This window comes from Patagioenas fasciata, chromosome 6, assembly GCF_037038585.1.
Source record: "Patagioenas fasciata isolate bPatFas1 chromosome 6, bPatFas1.hap1, whole genome shotgun sequence".
Lineage (NCBI taxonomy): Eukaryota > Metazoa > Chordata > Aves > Columbiformes > Columbidae > Patagioenas > Patagioenas fasciata.
Window position 1 is genome coordinate 29,520,196 of NC_092525.1, and position 27,146 is coordinate 29,547,341.

The 27,146-nt window shown below is 37.9% G+C and overlaps 3 protein-coding genes across 11 annotated transcripts in view; 2 read left to right on the forward strand and 1 right to left on the reverse strand.

Moving 5' to 3' along the window:
• On the forward strand, positions 1 to 11,494 carry LRRC39 (leucine rich repeat containing 39). Of its 3 annotated transcripts, XM_065841785.2 has the most exons (10): positions 1 to 156; positions 1,925 to 1,998; positions 2,306 to 2,506; positions 3,386 to 3,491; positions 4,555 to 4,711; positions 5,919 to 6,055; positions 7,594 to 7,739; positions 8,108 to 8,260; positions 9,316 to 9,455; positions 10,486 to 11,494. In XM_065841785.2, the coding sequence occupies exons 3-10, from the start codon at positions 2,382 to 2,384 to the stop codon at positions 10,536 to 10,538; spliced, it is 1,017 nt and encodes a 338-aa protein (XP_065697857.1). In that variant the 5' UTR covers positions 1 to 156; positions 1,925 to 1,998; positions 2,306 to 2,381; the 3' UTR covers positions 10,539 to 11,494. The 3 variants fall into 3 exon arrangements, with proteins under 3 accessions (XP_065697857.1, XP_071666477.1, XP_071666478.1); XM_071810376.1 differs by having other exon boundaries at positions 9,316 to 11,494; XM_071810377.1 differs by lacking the exon at positions 1,925 to 1,998 and having other exon boundaries at positions 9,316 to 11,494.
• On the reverse strand, positions 9,451 to 17,635 carry TRMT13 (tRNA methyltransferase 13 homolog). 3 transcript variants are annotated; one of them, XM_065841779.2, is made up of 12 exons: positions 17,506 to 17,635; positions 17,161 to 17,207; positions 17,004 to 17,070; positions 16,208 to 16,270; positions 16,018 to 16,087; positions 15,462 to 15,568; positions 14,336 to 14,503; positions 13,976 to 14,048; positions 12,899 to 12,973; positions 11,319 to 11,733; positions 10,795 to 11,011; positions 9,451 to 9,872 (listed from the first exon to the last, which is right to left on the reverse strand). In XM_065841779.2, exons 1-11 carry the CDS (start codon positions 17,629 to 17,631, stop codon positions 10,816 to 10,818), a joined length of 1,407 nt encoding a protein of 468 aa, XP_065697851.2. In that variant the 5' UTR covers positions 17,632 to 17,635; the 3' UTR covers positions 9,451 to 9,872; positions 10,795 to 10,815. The 3 variants fall into 3 exon arrangements, with proteins under 3 accessions (XP_065697851.2, XP_071666473.1, XP_071666474.1); XM_071810372.1 differs by lacking the exons at positions 9,451 to 9,872; positions 10,795 to 11,011 and having other exon boundaries at positions 11,108 to 11,733; XM_071810373.1 differs by lacking the exons at positions 9,451 to 9,872; positions 10,795 to 11,011; positions 12,899 to 12,973 and having other exon boundaries at positions 11,108 to 11,733.
• The window catches only part of SASS6 (SAS-6 centriolar assembly protein), a 13,649-nt gene continuing 4,119 nt past the window's right edge, over positions 17,617 to 27,146 (forward strand). For 3 of the 5 annotated variants that reach the window (XR_011739777.1, XM_071810366.1, XM_065841787.2), the window contains exons 1-12: positions 17,670 to 17,788; positions 19,009 to 19,069; positions 20,328 to 20,407; positions 21,491 to 21,595; positions 22,447 to 22,618; positions 23,571 to 23,648; positions 24,608 to 24,727; positions 24,832 to 25,023; positions 25,231 to 25,425; positions 25,798 to 25,887; positions 25,978 to 26,157; positions 26,779 to 26,860. Coding sequence is in view for 4 of the 5 variants with exons in the window: in XM_071810366.1 (XP_071666467.1) it covers positions 17,670 to 17,788; positions 19,009 to 19,069; positions 20,328 to 20,407; positions 21,491 to 21,595; positions 22,447 to 22,618; positions 23,571 to 23,648; positions 24,608 to 24,727; positions 24,832 to 25,023; positions 25,231 to 25,425; positions 25,798 to 25,887; positions 25,978 to 26,157; positions 26,779 to 26,860 (1,474 nt within the window). In the remaining variant the exon portion in view is untranslated. Of the gene's footprint in view, positions 17,789 to 18,571; positions 18,595 to 19,008; positions 19,070 to 20,327; positions 20,408 to 21,490; positions 21,596 to 22,446; positions 22,619 to 23,570; positions 23,649 to 24,607; positions 24,728 to 24,831; positions 25,024 to 25,230; positions 25,426 to 25,797; positions 25,888 to 25,977; positions 26,158 to 26,778; positions 26,861 to 27,146 lie in introns of those variants that run through there. The other 2 variants (XM_071810367.1, XM_071810368.1) reach the window with 2 other exon arrangements.

Here is a 27,146-nt window from a genome sequence, read left to right on the forward strand (position 1 = left end):
CATAGGTTAAAATTAGAACTAGACTGACATTGCATTGCAGTCTGAGTGAGAGTTCTACATGGTTTTGACAGTACAGGCAAGATTCAGAATCTTTCTCTGCTCTTGGCCAGAAAGCAATGAGTCACCAAAAATCCTAGAAAACACCAGATAATTGAGGTAAGTTGTTGTTAAAGTCTTTCAGATGCTTGGAGGTGAATTTCTTAGGAGATCTGATTAGTTGGGAGTAAGTTTGCAGTTGTTTTACAGCCACGCTTGAGAATTCACTGCTGAATTTTTGGCTGTGATGGCATGATTATTATGGGTTTCATTTTCCTGAAAAATAATGAGAACTAAGAACAAGAAGCTTTTGATGCAAGTCCAGCTATTATATAATTACATTTCCTTGAAAACAGTCATATTTCATATGTCATGGTTTTAAAGCAATGTTAATTGAATAATATGCTTTCCACAGCAAAAGAGAGTTGCCCAGTGTAAGCTTTCTCTAAAAAAGTATTGTTTTGTCTGTATATTCTCGTACTGGTTTTAGCAGTACAAGTTTTAACAAATATCTCTAGAGATTTGCACCATAATGTCTCTTTACCGTGTCATTTATGTAAAAAGGCTTACAGTTCAAAAAGTGTCGCTAAACAACAAGAAACGATAGATCAGGTGAATCACCTAATCTGGGCCTAATCTCAGGAGAAATTTAATCCTGAAAAGTAAGGCAATTTAAATTGTAACCAGTAATCAGAGCAAAAAGCTTCATACAATGTCTTAGTCATTATTGCTGCATATTGGGATGAGGTAATGGGGAAGGTAATTACTATGAGGACCAGTGAAGGAGAAGCTAATCCTTCAGACCAGTAAATGTGATCACATTTATGTGGGGAATGGAAAGGGGATACAATCCCTCTTTAGGAATCCAAATGCCAGACTTCATTGTGACACGCTGTGATTGCCATTTGTGTCACCTGTCAAATCCTGCCATTTTTCCTTAACAAACAGAGAACAGTAAAGAATCCTTAGCATTAACATATTGGACCAGATTCTTCTTTGTTGAAGCATTATAATTTGATTTTATGATGTCTTTACAACAGGAAGCAATCCTGATAATTTACATTTCTTATTATTTGCTTGCTTATATGTTTTTAATTAAGTGATTTCAGTATAATCAGGATTTTCAAATAACTATGTTAGCAAAGATAGGGTAAACATAAAATAGAATGATTGATAGTTTGAATACAAAAACGTTCGCTAAGCAATTGTGGCTTATCCATGCCACACAAAACTGTAATGGAATAAATTCCATAGAAAAGATTGCTTTAGAAGAGAGACCTGCAGCAATTATTGTAGTGAAATATGTGTATGAAAAGACCTGAAATTCCATTTTGTTGTTATCTACCTGCTTGTTTGGCCGAAATTTATCCTCACTTTTTTAGTTTGAATGGGTATGTAAGACATTTTTCTTAATTGTCTCTGCGTGTATTAGTAAGGGATTTGAAAGGGAACGTTCAGATCATCAGTGCTCAGAGTACACATGCTGCTGTTGGCGTGAAATTTAGCCCTCCAAGCTTATCTGAATATCAATGTCTTGGCTCCAGTTTATTTCCAAAAAATCTCTTCCCCAAATGACTACAATGACTACAAATGACTAAATGTTTTTCTAAAGGGATGCACTGATTAGGATGACTGAGTATCCTTTGCTGCTCTTCAGGAAAATATGTATTAATTATATCACTAAGGAGTAGATGACTTCAGAATTTTAGGCTGAATTTTCTTTTAAATGTGGATCCTGACACTTAGCAGAGCTATAAGAAGATTCAGAGAGTTGTGAAGACTGTTAAAAGTCTTTTCTTAAAGGTAATGCATTGTGAACTGTAAAATATATTACGAGTTAAACTATGAAGAAAATTACTGCAAATAAAGTATACTAATTTATTTCCAGCAGCTGTTCTGCTTCTCTAAGTGCAAAAGTCCTTTAGGATGCAGCTACCAGGATTTAACTGCCTTAAATTGCAGGTAATGGCTTAATTTCTTCCTGGGAAGGGAATGAATACTCATATCTGCGTTGAAAATTATGGTCAGTTCTCAGCCTACCACTGGAAGGAACTTAGAGCAGCAGTTGTTTGCTGACTAAGAATGCAGAGAGGTTGCAAAAATACCATTTCTTGTTATAAGAAAATGTAGCTACATGCAATTATCTATTTTTATAAAGAGAAAGCAGTTGGTAAAATTCTGTCAGTTCTATACATTAACTATATTTGATAATATAGTCAAGTGGATATTGCAGCATTTTAGTTTTCACATTACTGTCCCCATGTGGTAGGTGAAACATGCACTGATGCATTGAGCTTGGAATTTAGAGTCAGGTTCCTGTGTCTGAATCTAAACATGTGAGGATCATGACTGACACTGCAGTTTGTGTTGGAACATTCACTGCTGTGAAGACCCTTTGGGAAGTGAGAATACACAAGATAAATGAAGAATTGCAGAAAGAAAAGGAATTCAGACAGAGGTCTGCAGGAAGGTAGGTAACTGCAGATCTTTAAGTATGTGAAATGCTAGACCATAGTTACATTTCAGAAGACTATAATTGATTTTTTGAAACTCATTCAGAGTCTAATTCTTTAGTTGTTACTCCAGCAGAATTCCCACTGGTTAGAATCTAGCAATATGGTCGGGTCAAACCAATAATTAAGTTTTGTGATAAAAATATTAGCTTATGTACTAAACACCCTAAATTCAGATATTCAAATCCTCTCCTGTGTGGATATTCTAACCAGTGGAGATTTAATTCGTTACACTTTCTTCTCAATGGATGCATTAACAGGGTCACTTGGTTTTCTGTCTGGCCAGCAATTTCATGAAATGTGAAGGAATTTAGCATTCTGGTTTTGGAATTCTTCCTAATTTATCAGATGTGTTGAAATGGAATACCAAATTCAAACGTTACTAATGGAAAATACAAACAGAAAGAAAGACAATTAGCCTAATTTTCATAATTCTTTTTTAAGTTCCCTTTGGAAATGAAGAATCTCTACCTGCTTGACCTTGTTTGATTGCATGTATGTTTGCTGGAACTGAAGGCTTTATTTTTAGGAGACTGCTTCAAAATTAATGGCTTTGGAACTTAAGTCCACATGACTTCATATCCTGTTGCCCTGCTGCAAATGAATGGCATGATATCTTCCTTCTGATTGTCAATTTGAAGGACTGTAAAATAGAACTATAAATTACCTCAGCCAGACATTACATTATCTTCTGGTCTTCCCTCAAATTGATAATATATTTAATATCCATATATATGTGTTTTCTGACATCCAAAAAGGCTAATCCAGAAAACAGAACAGATAACAATTATTGCTTGTATTTGTTGTTGCACCACTGACATATCTTTCCCTTGTAGGCTACTACTTGTCTGGGAGGAGAGAGCCGCTTTAGCAAAGTTGAAAGAAAAAGTTATTAATGAAGATGGAAGAGCGATTTTAAGGATAGAGGAAGAAGAATGGAAGGTAGTATTGATAGGAATGAATGTTGCTTGGGTTGAATGACTGATGCATTAGAAAAACATTCACAACTTTACACTCAGTTGTACTATTTTTAATCTATGAAATGTTAACTGCGTTCTTTGCTAACAATGAATAGACACACACTGTTGTGAGAGTGTAAAAGCAAGCTGATTTTTAAGTCCTGGATATTAAGCATTACTCTGCAAAAATATAACCTAAAAGGCTTTTCTGCCTTAGAAATAATTTACACTGCAAATTGTGAGTTTAATTACATTAGTCCTAATTTAATATTAACACACCAGAACTACTGAAGTGTATCAACGGTAAGACCCTCTGTTTGGGTGCATGAAAATATTTCTTACTGTTGTTTACTTTCTAAGAGTGAAAATGAGCCATAATTCTTATTTCTAACCCATGGGGGGAAGCAGCTAACTGCAGGATCAATAACAGAGTGGCAGCTCACAGTCTGTTTGGAGCCACACAAATGCAGATGCCAATTCCCATGAAGTGAAGAGAATTAGACTGTGTGGAGGCAAGTGAGAGAATGACGGCCACATCAGCAGTGAACTGATGGGCCAAAGGCCAGGGCTGCTTCAGAACTTGTAGCATACAGACACTGCAGTTTTTCTGTCCTTCAGCTCTTCTGCTCTCTGCTGCTCACTGTTTTTCTTAACAGAATAGGAAATACAATTTAGATTACCATTAAAATGCAAAAAGCTATGTAGAGCCATTTCATCTTGAGTTATATTGGCTTTGTTTAAAAAAAAAAAAGAAAAAAAAAGATAAAAAAGAAACAAAAGCAAACCTGAGGCTTTTCAAGCAATGACAATAGGGCAGATATCTAAATCCTGGCGGCAAAAAGTGGGCAAGTTAAATCTGGGGTCAGAATGACTCACATCGATGGTGTTCATTTTGGGATGTTACAGTATAGCTTGAGAAGGATAGATTTTTAAATTTAATTTTATTTTAAGACGACTGTTACTGTTTCAAATAAAACTTCTACCTAAGCCTGTATTCTTGTTGTATACTAAGCTGAATTTCTTTTGGTTCATATTTTTTGTTTTAGACACTACCTTCATGCTTATTGAAACTCATCCACCTCCAGGAATGGCAGCTTCATAGAACTAGTTTGCAGAAAATTCCTCAATTCATTGGAAGATTTCAAAATCTTGTTGTTCTGGATCTATCCCGGAACTCAATTGAAAGAGTACCGAAAGAAATAGGTGAGCCATGCTTTCTTTTATTTTAAGCTGCTTTTCTTAGAAAATTAATCTTACACAAACATGCCATCTTTGTGTACTTTGACTGTCTAATAATTCTATTGACTGGCAGCGAGACAGATCTTAAACCCGTGGATTTTCTATAAATTAAAACAAATGGCTGGATGGAGGAAACAGACTTTTATGAAACCTCCTGTCGAGGGTTTAGATTGCGGGGTGACAATCAAACCCTGGCAGATGTATTGTTAACCTCCACTCCCCCCCACTTCCCCCTTTTGCCCCTCCCTCTCCCCCCTTCCCACTCAGGACAGGCGATCGGGAGGGAAAGAAAGACAGAGAGAAGAGAGTTGGAAAAATTAAAGATGTTTTACTAATGCTACTAATAAGAATAGAGAAAATAATACAAAATATACAAAACCAATCTGGTAAGTCTCAGCAACTGCAGAGCCAGCACCCGAAGTCCTGGATTAGATTCTGTAGCCAACCGGAGCTGGATTCAGTCTCTCACTAGGCCTCAGTTCGCAGGGACGACCAGCAAGGTCCTCTCCTAATGTCGGCCATGAGTCAAAAAAAAAAGGGCAAAGGGACGAGATTCTCGTGATCTCCCACTTTTATGTGAAGTATTCATGTGAATGGAATGTTATACACCGTTGGTCAGTCTCTTGGTCACCGGTTTCTCGTTGTCCCTCTCGCGAGATGTCCATCTGTACTTATCAATAAGTTTGCATTCCATTGCTAGGTTTACCAAAACATGTGTCTGGTTCTCCAGGAAAATGCAGCTAATATGAAGGCTTTAGCTGACAGGCAAAATTCACTAAAAGAGAAACTTGTTTTTTAACAAAACCACGACACCTCCACATAAGAGAAAAGCTAGTAAGCACAGCAGATGCTAGGTATCAGAATGCAGATAGAAAAGTGATATTGAAAGCCAGGCTTCGTGTTCTGAGTCCACAGCATGAGTAACCTATGTTCATAAGGTTTTTTTAAGTTTTAGAGGTATATTTTGTAGCACTCAACTAGAGTGTAGTTCTGTACTAAAGAGTCCTGAAATCGTACTATTTGAATTTCAGTGTTTGTGTTTTTTTTTTTTTTTTAAGTGAGAACATAGAGCACTTGCATAACAATATAAGGATAACACAAAACAAATAATATTGTATTTCAAATAGAATGAATGTGAACATTTATCATTTTTCCTTTGTGCTCTCTGCAGGCCAGCTGACCAGCCTCCAAGAGCTGCTTCTCAGTTACAACAGAATAAAGTCTGTTCCTGAGGAAATAAGGAACTGTGTCAGTCTGGAAAGACTGGAACTGGCTGTCAACAGGAATATCTCTGATCTTCCTCCTCAGGTTTTGACAGACTGTGTTGTTTTGCTTAGATTCGTTTAATGTGTATTTTTAATCTATCCAAAACCAATTATCATGATACATTGCATGCCAAATTTTTAGATTTGCCTTGATATTCCGATTTCATAACTACTCCCCAGAAACACAGATGTGAACAGTATCTGTATGGCTAGTCAAACTGAAGCTACATAAGAAGGACATACATACCTATGTAGTAGTTGAAGGAGCCAATCTTTATTTTGTCCTGATAAATTATTTGGTAGTCCATGTAGGACAATGATACACTTGACAATTTGTTCAGGCTGAAGGTCTTCACTGATTTACCCCACTGAGGACCTGACACCTTAGCACAGTGAAGTTCCCTTTTATGGTTGAGTATACAAACTCACACCACATGCCAAGACACAACTGTAAGCATCCTTACCAGAGCTGCTAGCTATGAATAGGGGTTGTGTGATTTAAACAACTTCCTATGCACAAAGAGTTGAACAAATGTTGTTGTGAGATGATGAAAGCACCTGAGAGTATAAAAACAATTGCTCACCTACTATTGAGCTCTAATTGGACTGATATAACTCTGAAGAGATCTGCATCTCTTAAGTATTAGTCTTAGACAGAGACAACAAGTATGTAACTATATTTACTTGTTTTAATTTATTAAAAAAAAAACAGTAGTGGCAATAGTTGACAGCAATCAGTGCCTTGCACAATTGAAGTAGTCCAAACAATAATACTTAACAAACCTTCAAATGAAAACATGCACTGTTAATCAGAATCCATAATTTACAAAATCTATGTGGATACAGGTTACGTGGTGCAATGTAGAATTACAGCTTTTAAATTAACAGCCCATAGCAAATACGTAGTTCTGTGCTATTGAGACTATGGTGATGGGAACACTGTGAAGCTTTGGTTATATGTACTTGAGTGGCATTCAGTGTTTAGGCAGTTGGACCAGATTTGCAATAAAACACCTTTGCATCACTTGAATATTGTATGAATCATGCCTGAAGGGATGATTCATCAAAGCACCTAGCTGTTGCCATACTGAATGATGCCATGTGTAATTTTTAGAGTGTCTTGCCATAGTAGTAGACTTCACAACATAGAAAGTGTCTCGGTTCACTCTAAAATACAGTCCATGCAATTTGATCCATAAATATTGAAATATCTGACTAATGAAAAATGGCATATTGCATGGAGAAACACCACTGAGTGTGAAAGACTAAGGACAGTGACGTCTTTAAGTTTCATTTTTTTCTCAAGGCTTGGGGTGTATCTGTGTTGCAGTCACCCAGTTAAGGCATTCACTGCCTGGTAGGAAATAAAGTTCTGCTGCCTCACACCCACCTACCTTCAGGTGAGAACAGCTGGTATTACCTAACAGTTACTAAGGTAACTCTGAAACCATTCTGTATTTATTAACTCCAAAATGTGTTGTAATGTGTTTCAATTGTTTCCTTCTTTTCAGTTAACATTATTACAACACTGCTGTTGTGGACAGCTGTACAAACTTGCATTAAATCTCCCTTTCTTTTCAGCTCAGTGATTTAAAGAAGCTTTCACACATAGATTTGTGCATGAATCAGTTTACTACCATCCCTTCGGCTCTTCTCAACATGCCAAATCTAGAATGGTTAGATATGGGGGGAAATAAACTCCAGGAGCTTCCTGATGCAGTTGACAGGTACAGAAAGCTCAAAGCTCCCATCTTAGTCTCAGTTCCATTGCACTGAAATTCTAATTATTAAATCCTACTTAAAAAGATTTTTTTAATGTTAAACTCATTGCAAACTTAAGATTTATCAGCCCTATTGTAATATTTTGGATGAGTTCGAATAATCAATTCAATAAACAATAAACTAATCAAGTTAAATATTTCTTGCCAATAACATTTTTTACTACAGGTTAGGTGATTATCTTGAATATGGGATTTTCTTTGACAATTATTGTATTCTTTATGTGAGTCCTTTATGTGGCTGTAAAAATTACTTTAATGATTGACAAGATTAATTTTCTGAATCTTAATTGATCACACAAATACCTATTTTACAGAATGCAAAATCTCCACACTTTGTGGCTCCAAAGGAATGAGATAAAGTCTTTGCCAGAAACCATTGGTAATATGAAAAATCTTAGTACTCTTGTTCTTAGCAACAACAAACTTAAGGATATTCCAGCTTGTATGAAGGACATGACAAATCTGAGGTAAGAAAAAGCAACAAATATAAATTAAAAAGCTAGAAGTTTTAAAGCTTGAGTTTGTATATCATAGAGTGATACTAAGAAAATGGAAAAGGCATGTCCACAGTTAAACAGATGAACACAATACCATATAAATCAGCATAATTACACAGACTCACAACACTTGGGGATCTGGTCAAGAAAACTTTGTGTAGCACAACTTATTTAAAGAAGTAAGCTGTGGTAGTTACAGTCCCAAATGAAAAAGGAGACTGTAATACATTTTCTCACTTCTGAAAGGTCCAGATGCCCCCTTCTAATTGGCCTTTTATCCCACTCTCTAAAGCCAAGAGCTAGGAGGATGAACATGTGACAAGCGTAAAAATGACAAAAAGTAGAACTTTGGTACTGAGAAGTCACATGTTCAGAATTAAACAAAAAGGACTAGGTATAAGGATATGAATGAAGCTCTCCTGTACTTGATTTGAAAAATAAAAAATATTTAATGTAAAATTTTAATTAGTAACATTGGAAATATTACTTTATATTTTGTGACAGAAACATACCTGTTGTTTGTATTTTTATTTGAATTACTGGATGCTGGGCATTCTAGAGAAAGAAGTAAATCACATCTAACCCAGTAAGACAATTCCTGTTTTCAGATGTTTTGGAAGAAGCAGCACCTCTTTAAACAAATATATAGAAGCCATAGGCCCAGGGATGGACCAAGGACAGAGGGACAGGGCTGGCTACTGCCTTGCAGAGTTGGGAGGATGCTTGTTATCTTCCACTTACCTGTTTGTGGAAGTTCAATAAGGCTGATAATGGGGTGAAAACCTGAAGACAAAATGACAAGAACAGCGATGTTTTCTCCCACCACAATCAGCTACTGTTATTATAAAGCATCAACTTCTCTTAGTTTACTTAAGACTACTAATATAGTGGTTGGTTTAGTATAAGAAAAGACTTATTTTGTTTTGTTCAAAATACTGTTTGAGGAATCTTAATTTAGTTTCAAGATACTTGTTCTCTCTGGACAAAACCTACTGCAAGAGTAACCTTTTGTGGTGAACTGTCAGATTTGTCAACTTCAGAGACAATCCACTGGAGTTAGAGATAACACTCCCTCCATGTGAGAATGAAGAAGAGGAGGAGCAACAGGAAATGTTTGGCATTGAATTCATGCACATGTATATCCAGGAGTCACTCAAGAAAACAGGTATGGCTTTTTTATTAATTCTAATTCCTCTGGAATACAGTAAGGAAGGGAAGGATACTCTGGATATAAGAAAGCTAGGATATGGATACAAATGAAACAGGAATAATCTTCTTAATGAGTAACATTTTCCCAAATTCTGTGAACGGGTTTTTACTGAGGGCAGGGGCGCTTCTATCATATCAGGAGTTGGCACAATAGGTCTCCATTTGAACAGCATATATTCTAGTAGGAACATACTGGAATCACGGAACATTAGAATAAATGTGCCTGAGTTACCTACAGTCTGGATAACTGGAAGTTGACAGCTGTCTTCTTGTATTTACAATTTAATCAGAGTTTACATAGTGTGGTTCTTCCAGCATTGTTTGTCTCTCGAAGCTCAACTCTCCCTGTTTTTGTATGTTGTTCAGCTGGGGCCTACCAAAGAGGGATGTAAGGTAGAGATGCTTAAGTTCCCAACACAAAACATTTTTTAGCAATGAAATGTCAATACCTGATATACAAATGTTTCTCACAACTTGCTTTCCCTGACAAAAAATCCAGAAACCTAATCAAAACATCCCACAATTTCATCCCATTTCTAAATCACCATGACAAAAAAATGCTGTTAGTAGTCTCAAAGGTAACTACTTAAAGGTTGCAGTCAGAGACCAAAATAAGCACTTTTGAACAGATGTGCAGGTGGCAGCTGTTACTTGCAGAGAGAACTTCATGCATTGCAGGTATAAAATATTCTCTTTGATCTTCATTCTATATAAGGTGAAGGCTTAAAAAATGAATGACTGAAATGTTCTTGGTTTAGAATGCTAAGCCAGCTTTTTTCTTATCAATATTTCATGAATGCTCAAATTAGCAAAAATATATTAAGATGACAGTTCTTCTTTAAAAGATTCCCCTAGCAGCAGGGGCTGATGGAAGTACCTAGGCCTACTTAAATAATTTAAGACCAAATATAAAGCTATCCTGAACTTCAAAGTGAAACAAAGTATTAATATGTTAATTTCTCTTATTTTAACCCCTTGTCTTTCAGGAAATCTGAAAAGTTGTACCTCTTGTCCTTCTAGCGTAGATGCTAGCGAATAAAGAACGTGACTGTGAATGGAAGAAAATATGAAATATACTTTTTTCCTAACGAAGAGGCATGCAACAGGTTTCAAATATTCTTACAGATTTTATTTTTCCACTGATGAGAACTTGTTTGCATATTTGTAATTCCCAGTGAAACTGGGAAATATAAGATCTTTCCCTGGGTACAGGAAAGACTAAAATAGTTTTTTTTTGTAAGCAATGAATTCACTTTTAAAAAAATCCAGATAAGTTTTATAGGTTTTTTTCCTACCAATTCCAAACCTATCTCCTGTCATGTAGTTGGCTCTGGTATCAAAGATGGACTTGGGACAGCTGTCAACAGGACATTCTCCAAGGACACAGCAGACTCTGTATAATACTGTAGTGCAGCCTTGTATCCTCGTTGTTGTAAATATTCAATCCGTCCATGATCAATCAGCCGTTTACAGAGGCGACCTATCTCCTTTCGATCTTCAACCGTAAGTATCCTAGTTTCATAAAGAGGAAAAGAACGAACAACATGTGTCAGAAGAACAGTTTTGTTTAATTAACGTTAGCAGTTAAGCTTAGAAAAACTACTGAAATCACTGTAAGTTCACTTCAGGCAAGCATGACTGTCTAAATATTTTGAAATATATGTCCATGAAAATTGTATTTTTAAAATAGAATATTTCTAAAAATTTAGTAATTATAATGTTCAGCGAGTGATTTTGAGGACCCAAAACAACTTCATTACCACTATACATAATTTTGCTTTTCTGTAGGAGTCCCTTTGCTGGGAAAAAAGTTACATACCCCTGTAAAGTATCAGAAACATTCTCTGTATTGCTGAAAGTTTGCTCATGTTCTTCTGTGTCATCGGTGTGATCTTCACTTTCTTCACTTGTAGAGGCTTTGGTTGTGGTTTCTCGCATGCCACAAGTGGCCCAGCTACTCATTCTCTGAAAATAATTAAATTCTACTGGTCCAAGTCCTACTGATTTAAAGAACTCTCTGCCTACATAATGCATCCAGTCACACTTGTGATGGCAGCACAGTGCAATAACAATTCCAGCTACAGGCTTACAGTCGTCTTTGTTGCTTTCATTATCAGCAGAATTGTTAGAAGCCACCTCTGTCTTATCAGTCCTAGAGCGTTTTGGTGCAGGCTCTTCATTTTCTCTATCACAGCAAGCTGTGTAACTTTCAACCAAGCATGTCAAAGCGAGATCTGGGAAAAGAGAGATATACCCCCCCCAAAAAAAATAGTGATGAACACCGTGCAATTATTTATACAGGCTCTATCATGGTTGTGAAATGTACTTCCCACAAAGAAGAATAAAAGTGTACATCACAAACTAAGCCAAGAGCAATTTTAAGGATAGCTAAAAATTGCAAGCATGCTTGGACAACATGAAAACCCTAAATGCTAAATGAATATTATGAGACCTCTGGAGCTACTAAGGGCTGATCCTCTTGAATATTTGTTCTACACAAGTGAATTTGAAATACCTTGGTTACCAAATGGGCATATTGAAGGAGGAGCTCCTCCTTGTAAAACATGCAAGTATTTGCTCTAAAAGTTTGATATCTAGGACACAATCTATTTAATATGTACATGTACTTCTCAAATACTGAACTGTGTCATCTTTGTAACAGTACCTATATAGGTGTCATATCTGAGCTGTCTTTATCTACTTAGTAGCCATATAACATTAAAAGTGTATTAGTTAAAAATTATCAGGATAAAAACACATTCTTCTCACTTGTTTGCTTGGGGTACGATAATCAGACAACCAATACAAATTTAGAAAGAAAAATATTTCAGAGTAGCGATGATGTTGCCAAAAAAAAAAGAGATACTTTCAACAGTTTACACATATATGAGCCATATCGCCATTCTTTGCCATATTCCACAGAAAACAAGAAAGGTTTTACTTTTGTCTGAAGTAGCCCTGCATCTACTATCCATTTACTATTCTACTGAAGTCAACAGATATTTAGACTATCACTGCTACATTCACCAACAAAGGGTGAGAGGGCAAGAAAAGCCTAAAAGAGATCCGTCCATTGAGATTGTAAGATTTAGTATCCTAACTTTCCACAGTCAACACATTCTCCTCTCAAGTAGTAAGTGACAGGACAAGAGGAAACGGCCTGAAGTTGCACCAGGGGAGGTTCAGATTTGATATTAGGAAAAAAATTACTCATGGAAAGGGTTGTCAGGCATTGGAACAGGCTGCCCAGGGAAGTGATGGAGTCACCATCCCTGGAGGTGTTTAAAAGGCATTTAGATGAGGTTCTTAGGGACATGGTTTAGTGCTAGGGCTAGGCTATGGTTGGACTTGATCTTGAGGGTCTCTTCCAACCAAAATGACTCTATATATAATTCATACCTGTTGCAGCACCACACAAATGCTTCCCAATTCCTACCACTGGTAGTTTTTTCTTCTCCAAAATAGGTACCTTATCTGGAGGGAAAGGGGGGATGGTAGGAGAAATTAAAAACAAAAAAACCAAAAAAACACAAAAACAAAAACAAACAACCAAACACACCCACAACACCCCCAGAACCTCTATTATTATAATTGGGGCAATATGTTTTCTGGATAATACAATTTCAGCACACTTTAAAAAAAGAAATGAATGCTTACCACTACTAAAAATACAGCAGTCTGTAAATACAGTTGTAAGCTATTAAAAGGAAAGTCGCTTTTTCTAAAACCAATTCAGAGAATTGGATGCTCTGGCTGAGAAGCATATTCTTCTTTTGCTTAAACAACTCAATCTTGTCCAAAGGCAAAGAATGTATTTTAATGGTATTATGAAGCAACAGCATTACTATATAGCAGTAAAATGATTACCAGGAACACTGGATTGGTTTTCCTTAGCAGAATTATCTGTGGCCCAGAGATCAGTTCCAGCTAAATACCAATATAAATACTTCTCCTTTTTATTAAAATAAACTATTAGAAATACAGGATTTTGCATTTATGCTAAGATAGTTACATTTAGTTGTTCAACCATTTCAGGCATTCTAAACTGCCTATGAAATGTAAATATGACTTTAAGGCCTCTCTTGATGACAGGTGTCCCCACAAATTCTACAGTGTTGACGTGCATAGCACATTAATGATGTGCATGACTTGCTTCATTCCACGCATCTAAAACAAACAATACAAAGGTGTTTAATCCTGCAAGTTCTAGCAAATCTTCCAAATGTTTTTGTTCTGGTATTTCTCACCTATAATGATGTCTTATAGGTGTATAAAAAGCGGAACATTTTAAATCCTCATTTAATATAGATATATGTTTATACAAACAGTGTTAATGTGTCCAAGCAACCATGAATAATAATCTTCAGAACCAGGTATATTTAAGCATGCTACCTACAAATTGATTTGAACTCCAGTATTCAAAAATCTAAAATTAAGCCTCTATTTCAGAATTACACAAGCCAAGAAGGAACTTACTTAAACATAAGTGTTGAATATCAACTTGAAGCCTTTCAAATACAGAATCTCTCCTTTTATGTTTTCCATCCACCTGTGTAAACAGAACAAGGTCATTAAGTAGGGCTGGCCACTAATATTTATAAACTTGCTCCAGGTATGAGTGCCAGACTTTTTTCCTGTCAAGTCAACATCTGCACATTTCCAACAATAGACACTAGGATTCTTTTCTTATAAATTTGCTATCAAAGTATTGAATGTAGGCAATCACACTTTGAGCATTTCAAAAGACTTTATGTTATTTTTGAAGATAAAAAGCAAATGCTAACAGCTTCAATGACAACAGTTTAAAAACACTAATTAGACAATATCTTCTCTTACTTTGAATCTTGTAGTTGCCCTTTCCACGAGCAAAAACTGAACATTTTCAACATTCTGTAAAGCAACATCAACCCAATGAGACAGCTTTCCTCGCCCAGCTCCAAACTCAACAAAACATCTTCCTGGGCCAAGTAAATGTAATTTTTCCATGTTACCTAGAATAGAAGCCTACAAACATCAGAAGATTATTTGCAAACCAAGCAAATATATACGCTGTGGATCGTACTGCCTGATAGAAAAATGATTACTTCACCTAACTGCAGAAGACTTTTTCAAGTCTTCCCTCCCATGTGGGATTTAGGAAAAGATCTTGTGTGTACAGAGGAAAAGGATTATAAATTCTGCCTGATCAGCATTACCACGCCCTTCTTTGCTGCTCACAGAGCTCCAGCCAGAAGTTTTTTGAATGGATTTTTGGGATCAGGTACAGATGATAATAGTGTTCTCTGTTGATTCTCAAAGTAGCCATCCAAAATATGGGGACTCTACTGGATTTTCTGTGAAGTATCAGTGCCTGCAGAGCCCTCTCTGCTGCATTTACACATTTTATAAGACAAAGGAAAGCAGAGCATGGGAAGAAAGTACAGAAAACAGACACTTCTCACTTTCATTTTTCTTAAAAACTTTTTTCTTTTAAAACTTTCTATTTTAATACAGTATAAAGCCCACCTCTCTTAAAATTCCTTCTGTTCAATATACATTAAAAAAGGCAGAAGGTAAACTCAGGCTCTCTAATTCTTTTTATGCATCTGTTACACAACCAGGCAATCTAGGACCAACTCTCACAGAAAAAGTAAAAAGTTCCTTTCACTTCTTAGGTAATATAACATTTTACCTTTTGTAGCTCATATTTATTATGAATTAATATAAAATAAGTAAAAATTCAGAAGAACAGCACACAACTTGTAATTTATTTCAGTATCCTAATAAACTTTTATTACTAAGACTTAACAAAGCAGCCACTCAAAAGTTATATTATGTGCTGTTATTTGAAGGGCATAGTTATAACGCATATCAGATTTGGTCTGTACGAAGTGACAAACATTACGCACGCACAGTTGCTAGAACTTCCAGCAGCAGAATTCCACATGCTTGAAAACATCTATTAGTAAAGCAGTGACCATACCTGTTGTTTCAGGTGTTTGAAAGCAGATTCCCCATTCTTTGGGTCATTTAAGGCTTCCTGTAAAGCCTGGTGCGACAGTATTTGTTCCTTAAGGTGAAGTTCCAGGCCTGCACGCAAATGCAAAACTTTTAGGTACATGTTTCCAGTTTCAACGGTTTCTGGTTTTGCAACACACACCTTACAGTGGTCGGACATGAGCTCACTGTGTGGCACTAACAAAATAGTCTGATGGGGGCATAAATCTATCATTGTATGTTTATAACAGAGCTGTATTGTTACCTGTAGTCATATTTGAGTGGGAAACAAACAACATAAAAGGAAGGGAAATCAGCTTTATGAACGAAAGATCAGTGGTTTATCATTCTCTCAACCTAGTTTGTTCTTCTGAGTAATATTTAGCTATCAGAGGACTGCCTACATCTTGATGATTATTACTTAAGATGTGCTCGGTGCCAAATGTCTCACTTTTTCACAGATATCTAACAACACAAATAACAGTGAAATATTTAATCAATTAAATTCAAAACATCTTATTTTCAGTGTTAAGTAAGCTCACCATTACTTGCTTTTTTCAACTTGATAATTAAGTTCTCCAGCTCTTCTTTGGACAAAGAAGAGATAGGTACCTTTTAAGGAAAAAAAACACCTGTCATAAATCCAAGACGTTTTTGTTAGTTCTTTAGTCATATGATTAACTGCAACATGTTATGTAGGGACTGAGCTTTAGAACAGATAAATGTACTCACCTGTTTTTCTGGTATTTCTGCTACATCTTTTAAACCTGCATTAATGTCTTGAACAAAGTAGACCTTTAAAAATCAAAATAAAGGAATCTGTTATTGACTAGGAAGCAAAAATCTAAATTCTTCACTGTTTTTCTCATAAGGTACATAGTAATAGGAAGCCACTGCAAAATAAGATATTCCAAGTTTTTTTTTTTCTGTAGTCTGATCCTTAATCCCCAAGTAGAACTGACTGTTCTGACACAGTTTGACAAGACTGAACGTGTTCACAGGAGTTAAGCTGTCATTGCGTACTAGACTGAAACCAGAGACCATGTCAAGGTTTTCCTGAAACAGCTGCTGAGACACACATCCTTCACCTTCCCCCAGCGCGGGCCGCAGCCTGGCTGTCCACAGCGCTGCTGCCTTGTGAGGTGCAGGCAGCCAGCTGGGGCAGCAGAACACATACAGCCTCCCCGCTCGCTTTGCTGTCCAAGGACAATCGCTCACCAAGCCTCTAAAATGAATGGCATTGTGACAGACTATTCTTGGGGAAACGTTCTTGAGAAAAAATAACTCAGCATTTTCATTCATCACTAGAACTGAAAAGTTGTATTGAACCACAGTGAGAGGGGACAGGGAAGATGAGAAGAGCAGAATGCGAATTGCATTTCAGCAGGCACTTGTTCAGCTTCCACACTGTCCTTGCTGGCATGCTTGCTGAGACTGCTGTTCCAGCTCACAATAAGTTCTGTGCGGAGATGCAATGTTTTGGTCTTATCTCTGAGAGGAAGTAGCGCTGAGTTTATGCTGCACTTACCGGCTTTGGCTTCTCTCTCGAATTACATTTTTTTAAGTGTTTTTGTAGTTGGTCTTCATATACAGTGCTAAAATCCAAAGGGAAAAAAAAAAGTAAGTAACAGCATTTATCATGGGAATTCTAACACAGAATAGGCAAAGTATTTACATATACTTACTGTTTTGGATCAAGAGGGCATGGAATTCTTTTTCTGTCATTTCCTTCCTAGTTATAAAGAACAAGTTTTAGGCAATACTTTAGAACGTGTTCAGTGTTTCTGTTTTAGAAAAGCTGTTGAGGGACATGTAGGTTTTATAAAACATCTCTTCCGAGGTAGCTAGATTAACTGGAATAGAGATACTGAGACAAGGATTTCATACTTAAATGAATCCTACAGGAACAAACCACGACTGTAATGGCAGTGCCACTGCTGGGCTGAACTGCCGGCCTTACACAGGCAGGGACACAGCCCGGGGTTCCGGGCCCCCCGCGAACCCTCCCCGGCCAGAGCACGGCCCAGTACCTCCTGCTGCCCGTGCTCTCCGCAGAAGCGCCTCCCCGGAGCCGGGATCATCCTGCAGAAGCGCTTCTTCCTCTCCACGAAGTAGGCGCATCGCCCCGGCACCGGGCACCCCTGCGGCGCCGCCATCGCCGTCCCAGCAGCCCCCGCGCTCGCCGCCCCACTCCATGTTGCGGCTCCTCCTCCGCGGGACCGCGGCGGCAAACTCGAAGGGTAAGATGGCGGCGGAGAGTCTGTTCAACCGGCCGGTGTGCATGCAAGTGAGGTGCCAGGGCTGCGAGGAGAGGTGAGGGGCCGCTTGAGCGGCGCGGCGGGCTCCGGCTCGGTTTCCTTAGCGGCTGCGGGGGAGCTTTATTGCGTTGTTTATGAGAAGGGCTGCCGAGCGGCTCTTTATTCCTCCCGTTTCTGTGCGTTGTGCGGCGCTGAGCGGAGCGGCCTTGCTCTTGCTTGGGGGCCGCTTGCGGCGATCCCTCTGGGTTGAAGAGGGGAAGGGGGCTCGGTGGCAGCCAGGCTGGAGCTGGGGGCTGGAGCGGCTCCTGCGAGCGCCGTGCTGGGGGACTGGGGCCGAGGAAACACGCAGTGGCGTTACGGAAAGGTTTAGGGGTCGGGGCCGAACGCCTGTGCTCCTTGGGCGGCGGGAGGGGCGGGGCTCGGCCTCAGCCCGCTGGCCGTGTCAGCGCTGCCCGGCCGGGCTGCTGTCTGCGCGGCTCCCGGGCCGCGGCCGTTGCCCCACAGGCGGGCCCGTCCTCTCCCCTTTCCCCCCAGCCCGGTCAGCAACCGGCCTCAGCGCGGCCTCCTGCCGCATTGCGGCTCCCTCGGTCCTGCCCGCACGACCATGCCCGTCGGTTTCTGCCCGGGGATAAGCTGATGTGGGCGCAGCCGGGTGCGCTTGGCTGAGCAGTGGTGTTCGGAGAAGCCCAGCAACGTCTTGTGTGAAGTATCTGTTCAAATTACAGTGAATTTCGCCAATATAGGACCTCTCTGAATTAGTGTGTACGGGCGTCAGGGCTGTTGTGTCTGGCCCGTGTCGGGAGGCACAGGAAGGCACTGGTGTGCTCTGTAACGCAAGCGGCTTCTCGGGTCACTCAGTAGGTAAATGAAGACAAGGTAGCGCGGTGTAAATGATCAGCAAAAGTTTCAGCAGGCTTTTCCAAAGATTTTGGTTTCTGGATAAAGCTTCAAAACTTCTGCCTTGCTATTTAAAGTTTGGTGAATGACAACCAAAAAACCTAAGCTGGCTGAGGAGCTGTAATGATAACTGAAACCGGGGCCTTCAGGTGTCTTTGTAGGAGTTGGCAGCGGGAACTTTTCTCCATAGTTGTGCCTAAAATTTTGTTTTCTAAATGTCATCTGATTCCTGTAATTTGGCAATTATTATACTATATATATAGTATTCTCTATATATAACATGCTATGTGTAGTATGCTATGTATAGAGAGGAGACTATATATTTATTATTTGGAGAATGTTTTGATTTGGTACTAAGTTTCATCTTTTTCTACACAGGAGATTAAATGTTCGAGTGAATATTGAGCTACTGTCAATTTCTAATCCTGTTCATAAAAAGGTTTGTGGATTTATTATATTTGTGTCGTTCATTAGGTGTTATCTGAATTTCATTGTATATGAGGACACAGACAAAGGAAAAGCAAAATAGAATTTTATTATTTTTGTCACTTGACCTTATTTTTTATATGTTTTCTTGAATAATTTATTTGGTCTGTTATGGTGGTTTTTTTCCTGGCCTTTTTAGTCCTCTCTTTTAGTTTGGCTGTTCATGAGTCTTAGTAAACTTGCAAATTAAAAGTATCTGGAGACCCTCAGAGGAACCCAAGTCAGAGCTTAAGAGCAGTCTTGCTTTAAATATATTGAACTCTTAAATAAGACTGTAGGGTAGCAGTTGTCTTTGCAAAGTCCTCCTGTTAACTAGCAATAATTCTGCTGACTGTGACAATGACAACAGTAAGTGTGAAGCAGCAATTCAGTTAAGAACTGTGTACGAGTGGCAGCTCCCGTCAGCAGGAGCCTGGAAGTCAATTGGGTACCTCGGTGAGTGATCAGTCTGTAAAGCTAACCTCAAATGCTTGGGTCAGTCAGTGGGACATCAAACCGAGCAGGCAGTTGTATCCTCACCAACGCGGCTGGTGTGGGCTGATGTCAGCTTTAGCATAAGCAGAGCTGCACATATAAATCTCTGTGTTTGTTTACACATCTCCAACTGAGTGCTTTGTTAGTGTTACTGGTATCTGAGTTACTGAAACTCGTTTCAATTCTGTGTGTGTACATGTGCTATGGTCACACTTCAGTAATGCAGGAAGATCTGTGTCAGCTCTGTGCTTCTTTTCTTTCCTCTCCTCTGCTAGGGAATGTTACATTCATCACACAGGTGTGAGCCTCCTTATAGAGAACAGGTGCCTGGGCCCAACAGATCAGGTGTTTGGCATAAGCTAAGCAGCATAATGCTGCAATTTTCCTTATGAGTTTACTGGACTTCATCTGTATCCATTTTGTTTGCTTTGTGAAGGTCTGCATTCAAATACATGAACTCTTCAGAAGGCGTTTTCTCAAACTTACAGGAGCGGTGTGCTCTGAAAAAACTTCCAGTTATGAGAATGATGTGTTTGTGGTCCATTCCCCACTGTAATATTTGAAGTTGTGTCAGATGTTAATGGTTTCCACCTTTTGAATTAGTCACCACAATTCTATCTTATTTTTGGTTTAAGACAATAGTAAATACCGTTTGCAATATTGCTTTACAATATTTAAACAATCCTACAGAGTGGTTTGTAGTATTTTTAATCATATTTAAATGTCTGTTTTTTCAGGATTTAGCTGTTCGATTGACTGATGATACTGATCCTTTTTTCCTTTATAACCTTGTCATATCTGAGGAGGACTTTCAAAGGCAAGTGAAACGATAATGTTTTGTCTGTACAATGTTTCTAAATGGCAAAAGAGAATGAAGGAATATTTTTAGCTTAGAATGGTCTGTCTTAAAATTTAGGTTTTGGCATTTTTCACTTGTGGAGTTTTGTCAGTATTTTGGTCGTGTTGTTCTCTTTGACCAGTTGGTGAAACAGCCAAGTATGGGAAAGCGATTGGCTCAAATTATCCAGATGAATGACAGAATCCTGATATTACCCTTCCTACGTAGCTACAGTACCACCGTTCACATTACTGCTTGCATCTTGTTTATCCTAACTACTCCTTATTATTGTATGTGTGTGAGCTATTTCAAGGACTAATTGCAAGAGCAAAGTCTGTTTGCATGGGCATGGATTCACAGACCTGAGCCTTTGTCTTAGAGGTTTCTTGCATACTAGTTGAACTGTGGGTCTCACTTGACTTGCTCAGAATTTGATCATCACATTTGGGCACCGAGCATGAGCAGTTCAGTTTTCTCCTTTGTTGTTTGAGAGTTTTGTTTGTTTATTATCTTTTTTTTAAAAGATACGTGATCAGTGTGTGAATCAAAAGGTAAAATAGTGTTTGTAAAACAGGAGTGCAGAAGAAGTGTTTTGCTATACAAGTTGTGACTTTGTGCAAATACTACTGAATGTCTATTTCTGGTTAAGTTTGTGTCTATGGTGAAGGTGTGCAATTAAATAAACGAGTAGATAAAGTCTTTTTAGTGGTTGAGTCTTCCCTTGTCCTTTGCTTCTTCCATGTGCTCTCATCCAATGACTGTACCACTCTGTGCTGTAGGGAAGTTGTCTACTCAAAGGAGCACATTTGTTCTGCCACAGTAACTTATTTTCTTCCGTAGCGCAGCCCATTTGCAGGAACTCTTGAAATCAAAAATAGCCTCTGGTGGTTATTATCCAATATACGATCACATTTATTCTCTGTTCAGGACTGAAAATAACATACCAGTGAACTTTAATGCCATGATCAGAATTACTTCTTTCTACTGGTGTAAACAGAATATTTTATAGGAAATAAATTACTCTCTCATATATTAATAGTTTTTTCCATTCTGTTTATATAGTTTAAAATCCCAGCAGGGTCTCTTGGTGGACTTCTCTGCTTTCCCACAAAAATTTATAGACCTGCTTCAGCAGTGCATTCAGGAACAGAACAAAGATATCCCAAGGTAGGTAATAACTGAGTGCCGTATTTCTCTGTGTTGAGTTCTTAAAATACTTATCAGCTACTCAGGCTGAGAAGAGTCAGCAGAACAGGGAGAATTAACCTTCCCCTGGACATATCTAAAGATCAGTTGGTGGATGTTACTAACAAAACTTGGGAGGACTGAGCAGTGGAATTAATGTCTAGTAGTAGTGTTCCCATCTGAGTTGAAGCTGTCAGGCTCCCACCCGAGCAGATGTGCAAGGATGCAGCACTAGGCCGCTGTTGTTTTTTAGGAGTTTAATGCTAGACAGCTAATCTGAGTTTGGTGGACTGAGATATGAATCATTCTGTTTCACAGGAGAAGGTAGAGTTATAAGGCATTCTGACAAGGATTTTTTTAAGTTTCAGGGTTCAGATGTTAAGACATGAGTGGGGGGACATGAGGTCCATTCTTTCCTGTAGTGGCCTTTTCACATGTTATTTTTGTTGGTGTGGGTGCTGAGGAAAGCCCTGCCCAGAGTCCCTGCTCTACTCTGGTGGGCAGGCCATCTCCTGAAGTATGTCTTGGGGGCTATGGGTTTTACTAGGTTGCAGGATACATAAAAGCAAGTTTTGGATCTGAAAACTTTACAAATAAACAAACTGATTAGTTTTGTGCATTTCTTATTATAAGGTGCAAAAATTTCAGTTGATATTTGTAATATTAACTACAACACAAGGATTGATTTTCGTAGTTCTTTTTCAAGCAAAAACTGGACAGACTTATTGAACCTATAAACATATATTTTATTTGAAAATAGCTTATAGGATCTACAGGTACTCTCAGGAAAGGAAATATGCTAAACACTTGTTAATTTTTTGTATTTTCTCTAGGTTTTTGTTGCAGTTAGTTTCTTCAGCACCTGTTCTCGATCACACACCTGTCTCTTTAAATGTAGTGGAGACCAACCCTTTTAAACATCTTACCCATCTCTCTCTAAAATTCCTACCAGGAAATGATGCAGAAATAAAGAAGTTTTTAGCCAGCTGTTTGAAATGCCTTAAGGTAAAATGAAGGCTTGTCATAGCTGCAACTAGGCCTTGATACTATGTGTATTTAAGCATTTTTTTTCACTCTTATATTTCAAAAGTATGTACCAAATTGTATGCTCTGCTTTATTTTTTATTTTATCTTGCATATGTAATTGCATGCAGTTATTCGGATGCATGTTATAAAAGTGAATTGTTACTGTCACTCTGGCAATGAAAATATGACATGCATGTTCAACCAAGTGCTGTAATTTGACCTGGCAGAAAATCAGACATCACACTTGCAGTGCACATAGAACACAGCTGTTGTGTAAATGCTCCAGTGTCTTGTGCTTTAGAGCCTTGGGCTGATTGTCAGATCAGCTGCAAAAATAAAATACTGTCGACTTTCCATCTCTTTGCTCTGCGGTTGGGTTTAGGAAAGCTTGCGTGCGTTTGTGATTCTAAGGTTTTATGGACTTCAAAGGGCTAGTAGCTATAAATAGCAAATGAAATTGTAATGTTGATGCAGTTGGTAGCATGCTAGGTTTTATTTAATGAGAAATTAATGGTCTCATAGTTTGCCTGTTGTCTGTTTCAGTTTCACAGACTGGGATTTATGTCTTTTCTATTTTGCTGTGATATTTATAACCACCTAATAAGCCTTTTTAATAAAATAAATTTAGAGTGTTTCAGTTGGTTTCTTGTTCATGCAACTCATTTTTAAGCAAGTCTTTATGATAGTATTTCCTTATAGAAACTTGTTAAGAATTTAATTCAGAGTTTTTACCTTGTGGGTTAATGCCTTTTCTTTTAAATTTATTAATTGTATCTTATTGATTATGATTACTTCAGAAGGTGTTTTTTTTCTGCAAATGTAATGGGTATGTGGTTGCTTAGGCAGGGTATGCTGATAAAATGGAAGGTAAATATAATACTATTTGTAATTTGATAGCTAAGGATTTGATTTGATATCAATTTGTACATAGGAAGACAAAATGATGTTGGAAGAAAAGCTTAGAAAAACTGAAGAGACTCTTACCAGACAACTGAGCCATACTCAGCAGGTAATGCACATTTTTAACTTTACTGTTGTCAGTTGCATTTCTTTTAGTCTGTGGCAAATGTACCTTCTTGTGGGCGGGTTGGTTTAGCTGCTGCCTGGCCAGGAGAATTAACTTGGGAATGAGTGGTAGTTCTCTGCTGGAGCTTTTCTTCAGAAAGAGTAAAGCGTGCAACTGGATAATAAAATTTAGCTCTTAAAGTGGTAAAACAGAATTTTACTGTATTTTGTACAGAGGTCTGTCTGTATATGCACACACAAGTTTTATACTAAATATATGTTAGTGTGAAAATAAATACACTCTACATATTTGGTGAAGGGTTGGAAATCCTTAGATTTGGAAAAACTGTGAAACAGTGATAGATAAATCAGAAGTCTTGGACTTCATGTTATTCTGCTCCTTCTTGATTTTTTGCAGTCAGCCCAGTAATGACTTCACATTTGTGTTTGTGTCAAATTCTAGAACTATCAAGGTTACTTTTTAACCATCATGAAACAGAAAAAAAATCCATCAAAACTATTATGGAGCTTTTTTGGAATGGAATACTTGTTTACCTCATCTTTGCACTTTCAGCTGGAGTTACTGGAATGTGTTTGCTGAATTGGAATGCAGAATTACAAATCAAAGAGAGGAAAATATGCTGCTTAAGAACTTTTTTTTTCCCCTGCTAGGTTCTGTTACAAGGGTAGGGAACATGAGCAGACTGGCTTTTCACCCTTAAATAGTGGTTGGAAGAAAATACAGTTGGAAATGAAGATTGTTTTTCCACAGTGTCAGAAATGCGCTCTCTAGCTTCTTGGTGCCATACTTTCCTCTTTACAGAATTAATAGATATTTTGGCATCTGATGCTGAAATTTAGACTTTCCATGTCCTTTTAAAGAAATAATAGTAAAGAATCATTCAGTATTGACTGAAATGCTTGAATTTTTAAAACTCCATATGCTTTGTCCAACTTTAACAGAGCTTGTCAGAGAAGAGCCGAGAACTAGACAAACTGAAAAATGAATGGACATCATACACTGCTGCTCTAACAAACAAACACACACAGGAACTGACAAATGAGAAGGAAAGAGCTCTCCAGGTATGACAACGGGAAAAAATTAACAGTATTCTTATATGTGAATAGTTTCTTGGCTAAATTTTCAGATTTATTAAATGCCTACTTAGTTTCTTTGCTTCTCATAGGCACAAGCTCAGTACCAGCAACAGCATGAACAACAGAAAAAGGAGTTAGAAAATCTGCATCAGAAGAGTATTCAACAGTTGCAGAACAGACTCTCAGAACTCGAGGTCATCAATAAAGATCTAACAGAAAGGAGATACAAAGGAGACTCCACAGTCAGAGAACTGAAAGCAAAGCTTTCTGGAATAGAAGATGTATGGCTTATTAATTTCCATAACCAAACCTACTATTTTTAAATCATTAACACTGCCTACCTATGCATGTAATAGGAAATATAGCATATTAAGTTTGTTCAGCTCCTATTCATCCCACACTATGATTGCTATTTAGGTATATCTATTGAAGTTACTATTAGAGGTTTTCCTAAAAATAATAAATAAAACTCCTTCCCAACATTCTAGGAATGTCAAAGAACTAAGCAGGAGGTGCTGTCGCTGCGTCGGGAGAACACTACTCTGGATGCTGAATGTCATGAAAAAGAGAAGCTCGTTAATCAGCTACAGACACGGGTTGCGGTTCTGGAACAAGAGATCAAAGATAAAGATCAGCTAGTTATTAGAACAAAAGAAGTATTAGATGCGACACAAGAACAAAAGGTTCCTTCAAGTTTCAAAATAATTTTCTGCAAAGCTATGTAGAACCTTCTCAATTGTAGTCTCTGACCAGTTTTTATGAATACAGCAAGTAAGCTTTCAAATGTAGTTAAAGAATCTAAATTATAGCATCAAAAGTATACTGATCCAGTTTGACACGGCTCACTGCTGCCTTAATACTGTAGTTCTGGAGTAAAGTCAGTGGTAATTTTAGTAAACCAGAAAATGGATGAATTGATATCTGTGTAATTTGACTAAAAAGCAAGGACTGAATTTCTTGTAAGAATTAGTTCCCAAAGAATTATTGAGCTTCTACTTGAAATCATAAGCAATGTCTTATATCTTTATTACAATATTTTTTATATTCTTTTAAAGGTGATACTGGAAGAAAATACAGAGAAAAAACAAAGTCATATTGAAAAGCTGGAGACAACAATTAAGTCGCTGTCAGCCGAACTTCTTAAGGTTTGTTTGAATGTGCTGTTGTCCTCATGAAATGTCTTCCTTTTTTCTAGGTGTTTGTTTTGAGAATATCTGATTTTTTTTTTTTAATAGGCTAATGAAATTATCAAGAAGCTACAAGGAGATTTGAAAACTCTAATGAGTAAATTAAAATTGAAAAATACAGTAACAATTCAACAGGAAAAGCTATTGGCAGAAAAAGAGGAGAGACTTCAAAAAGAGCAGAGAGAATTGCAGGAGACAGGACAATCTCTGCGGATGAAAGAGCAGGAGGTATTGTGATGGGTGAACCCCCTGTTTGGTAAATGCTGTTGTGTTCAGTGTAGTGGGGTTTGTGAGTTTTAATACAGCAACGAGGTCTTACATCTTTCTGTGGAATAGAAAGTATTGTATTCTTAACATGTTCGTTCAAATGTGTAATCAACTTCTTGGTTTTTTTCATATTAAACTGATTTGTAAAAGCCATCTATCCATATAGAAGAAAAGTAGAATTGCATTGTTAGCAGCACAGAGCAATATGATGGATGAATTGGCGTGCTTTACAGAGCGCAATCATGTGCAGGTTGGTGAAGGAGGTGAGAACAGGAACAGTGCGAATGTGGGTTTTTTCTCCATTAGGTATGTTCCCCTGCTTAAAGTCTTTGCATTATTTAATCATAGAAGAATTAAGGTTGTAGAAGTTTCTGACTGTAATCTTGTTAAAACCCCAGCTAAAAGTAAGGCTTTTTTTAAAAAGAATTATATTGCTCTTGTGAAAACCTGAGTTGAAACTTCTCTAAATAATTTTGGAACAACTTCATAGATCCTTTTTATTTACTGATGCTACAATTTTTCTTCAGTTTGTAATGAGTAGCAGCTCCCGATGGTGTTATAATTATTATGGGAATATTGCAGGTTTGCAAGCTACAAGAACAGCTGGAAACTACAATACAAAAGCTAGAAGAAAGTAAGCAGCTACTGAAAACCAATGAAAACGGTAGGTGTGTCCGATTTCATTTCTCTCCCTGTAAAAAGACAATGAAGTAGCTGCTGGTGAAAATTAAGGGAATCAACGACATTGCTTTACCTGTGCTCTTTCTCTGTGAAGAGCTGTGATTATTGTTTATGGAAAACGAGTTTCTGTCTGTAGCGGCTCTGCAGCAGCCTAGAGCTGCGGGTGGACACCATTTCATTGCATGTGGGGCTTGTGGTGGTGTGTGTGGGGAGTAACTCTGGAGGTGGGGGCGGGAATGGTCTGCAGGGTGGAAGAAGCTCTGAACATA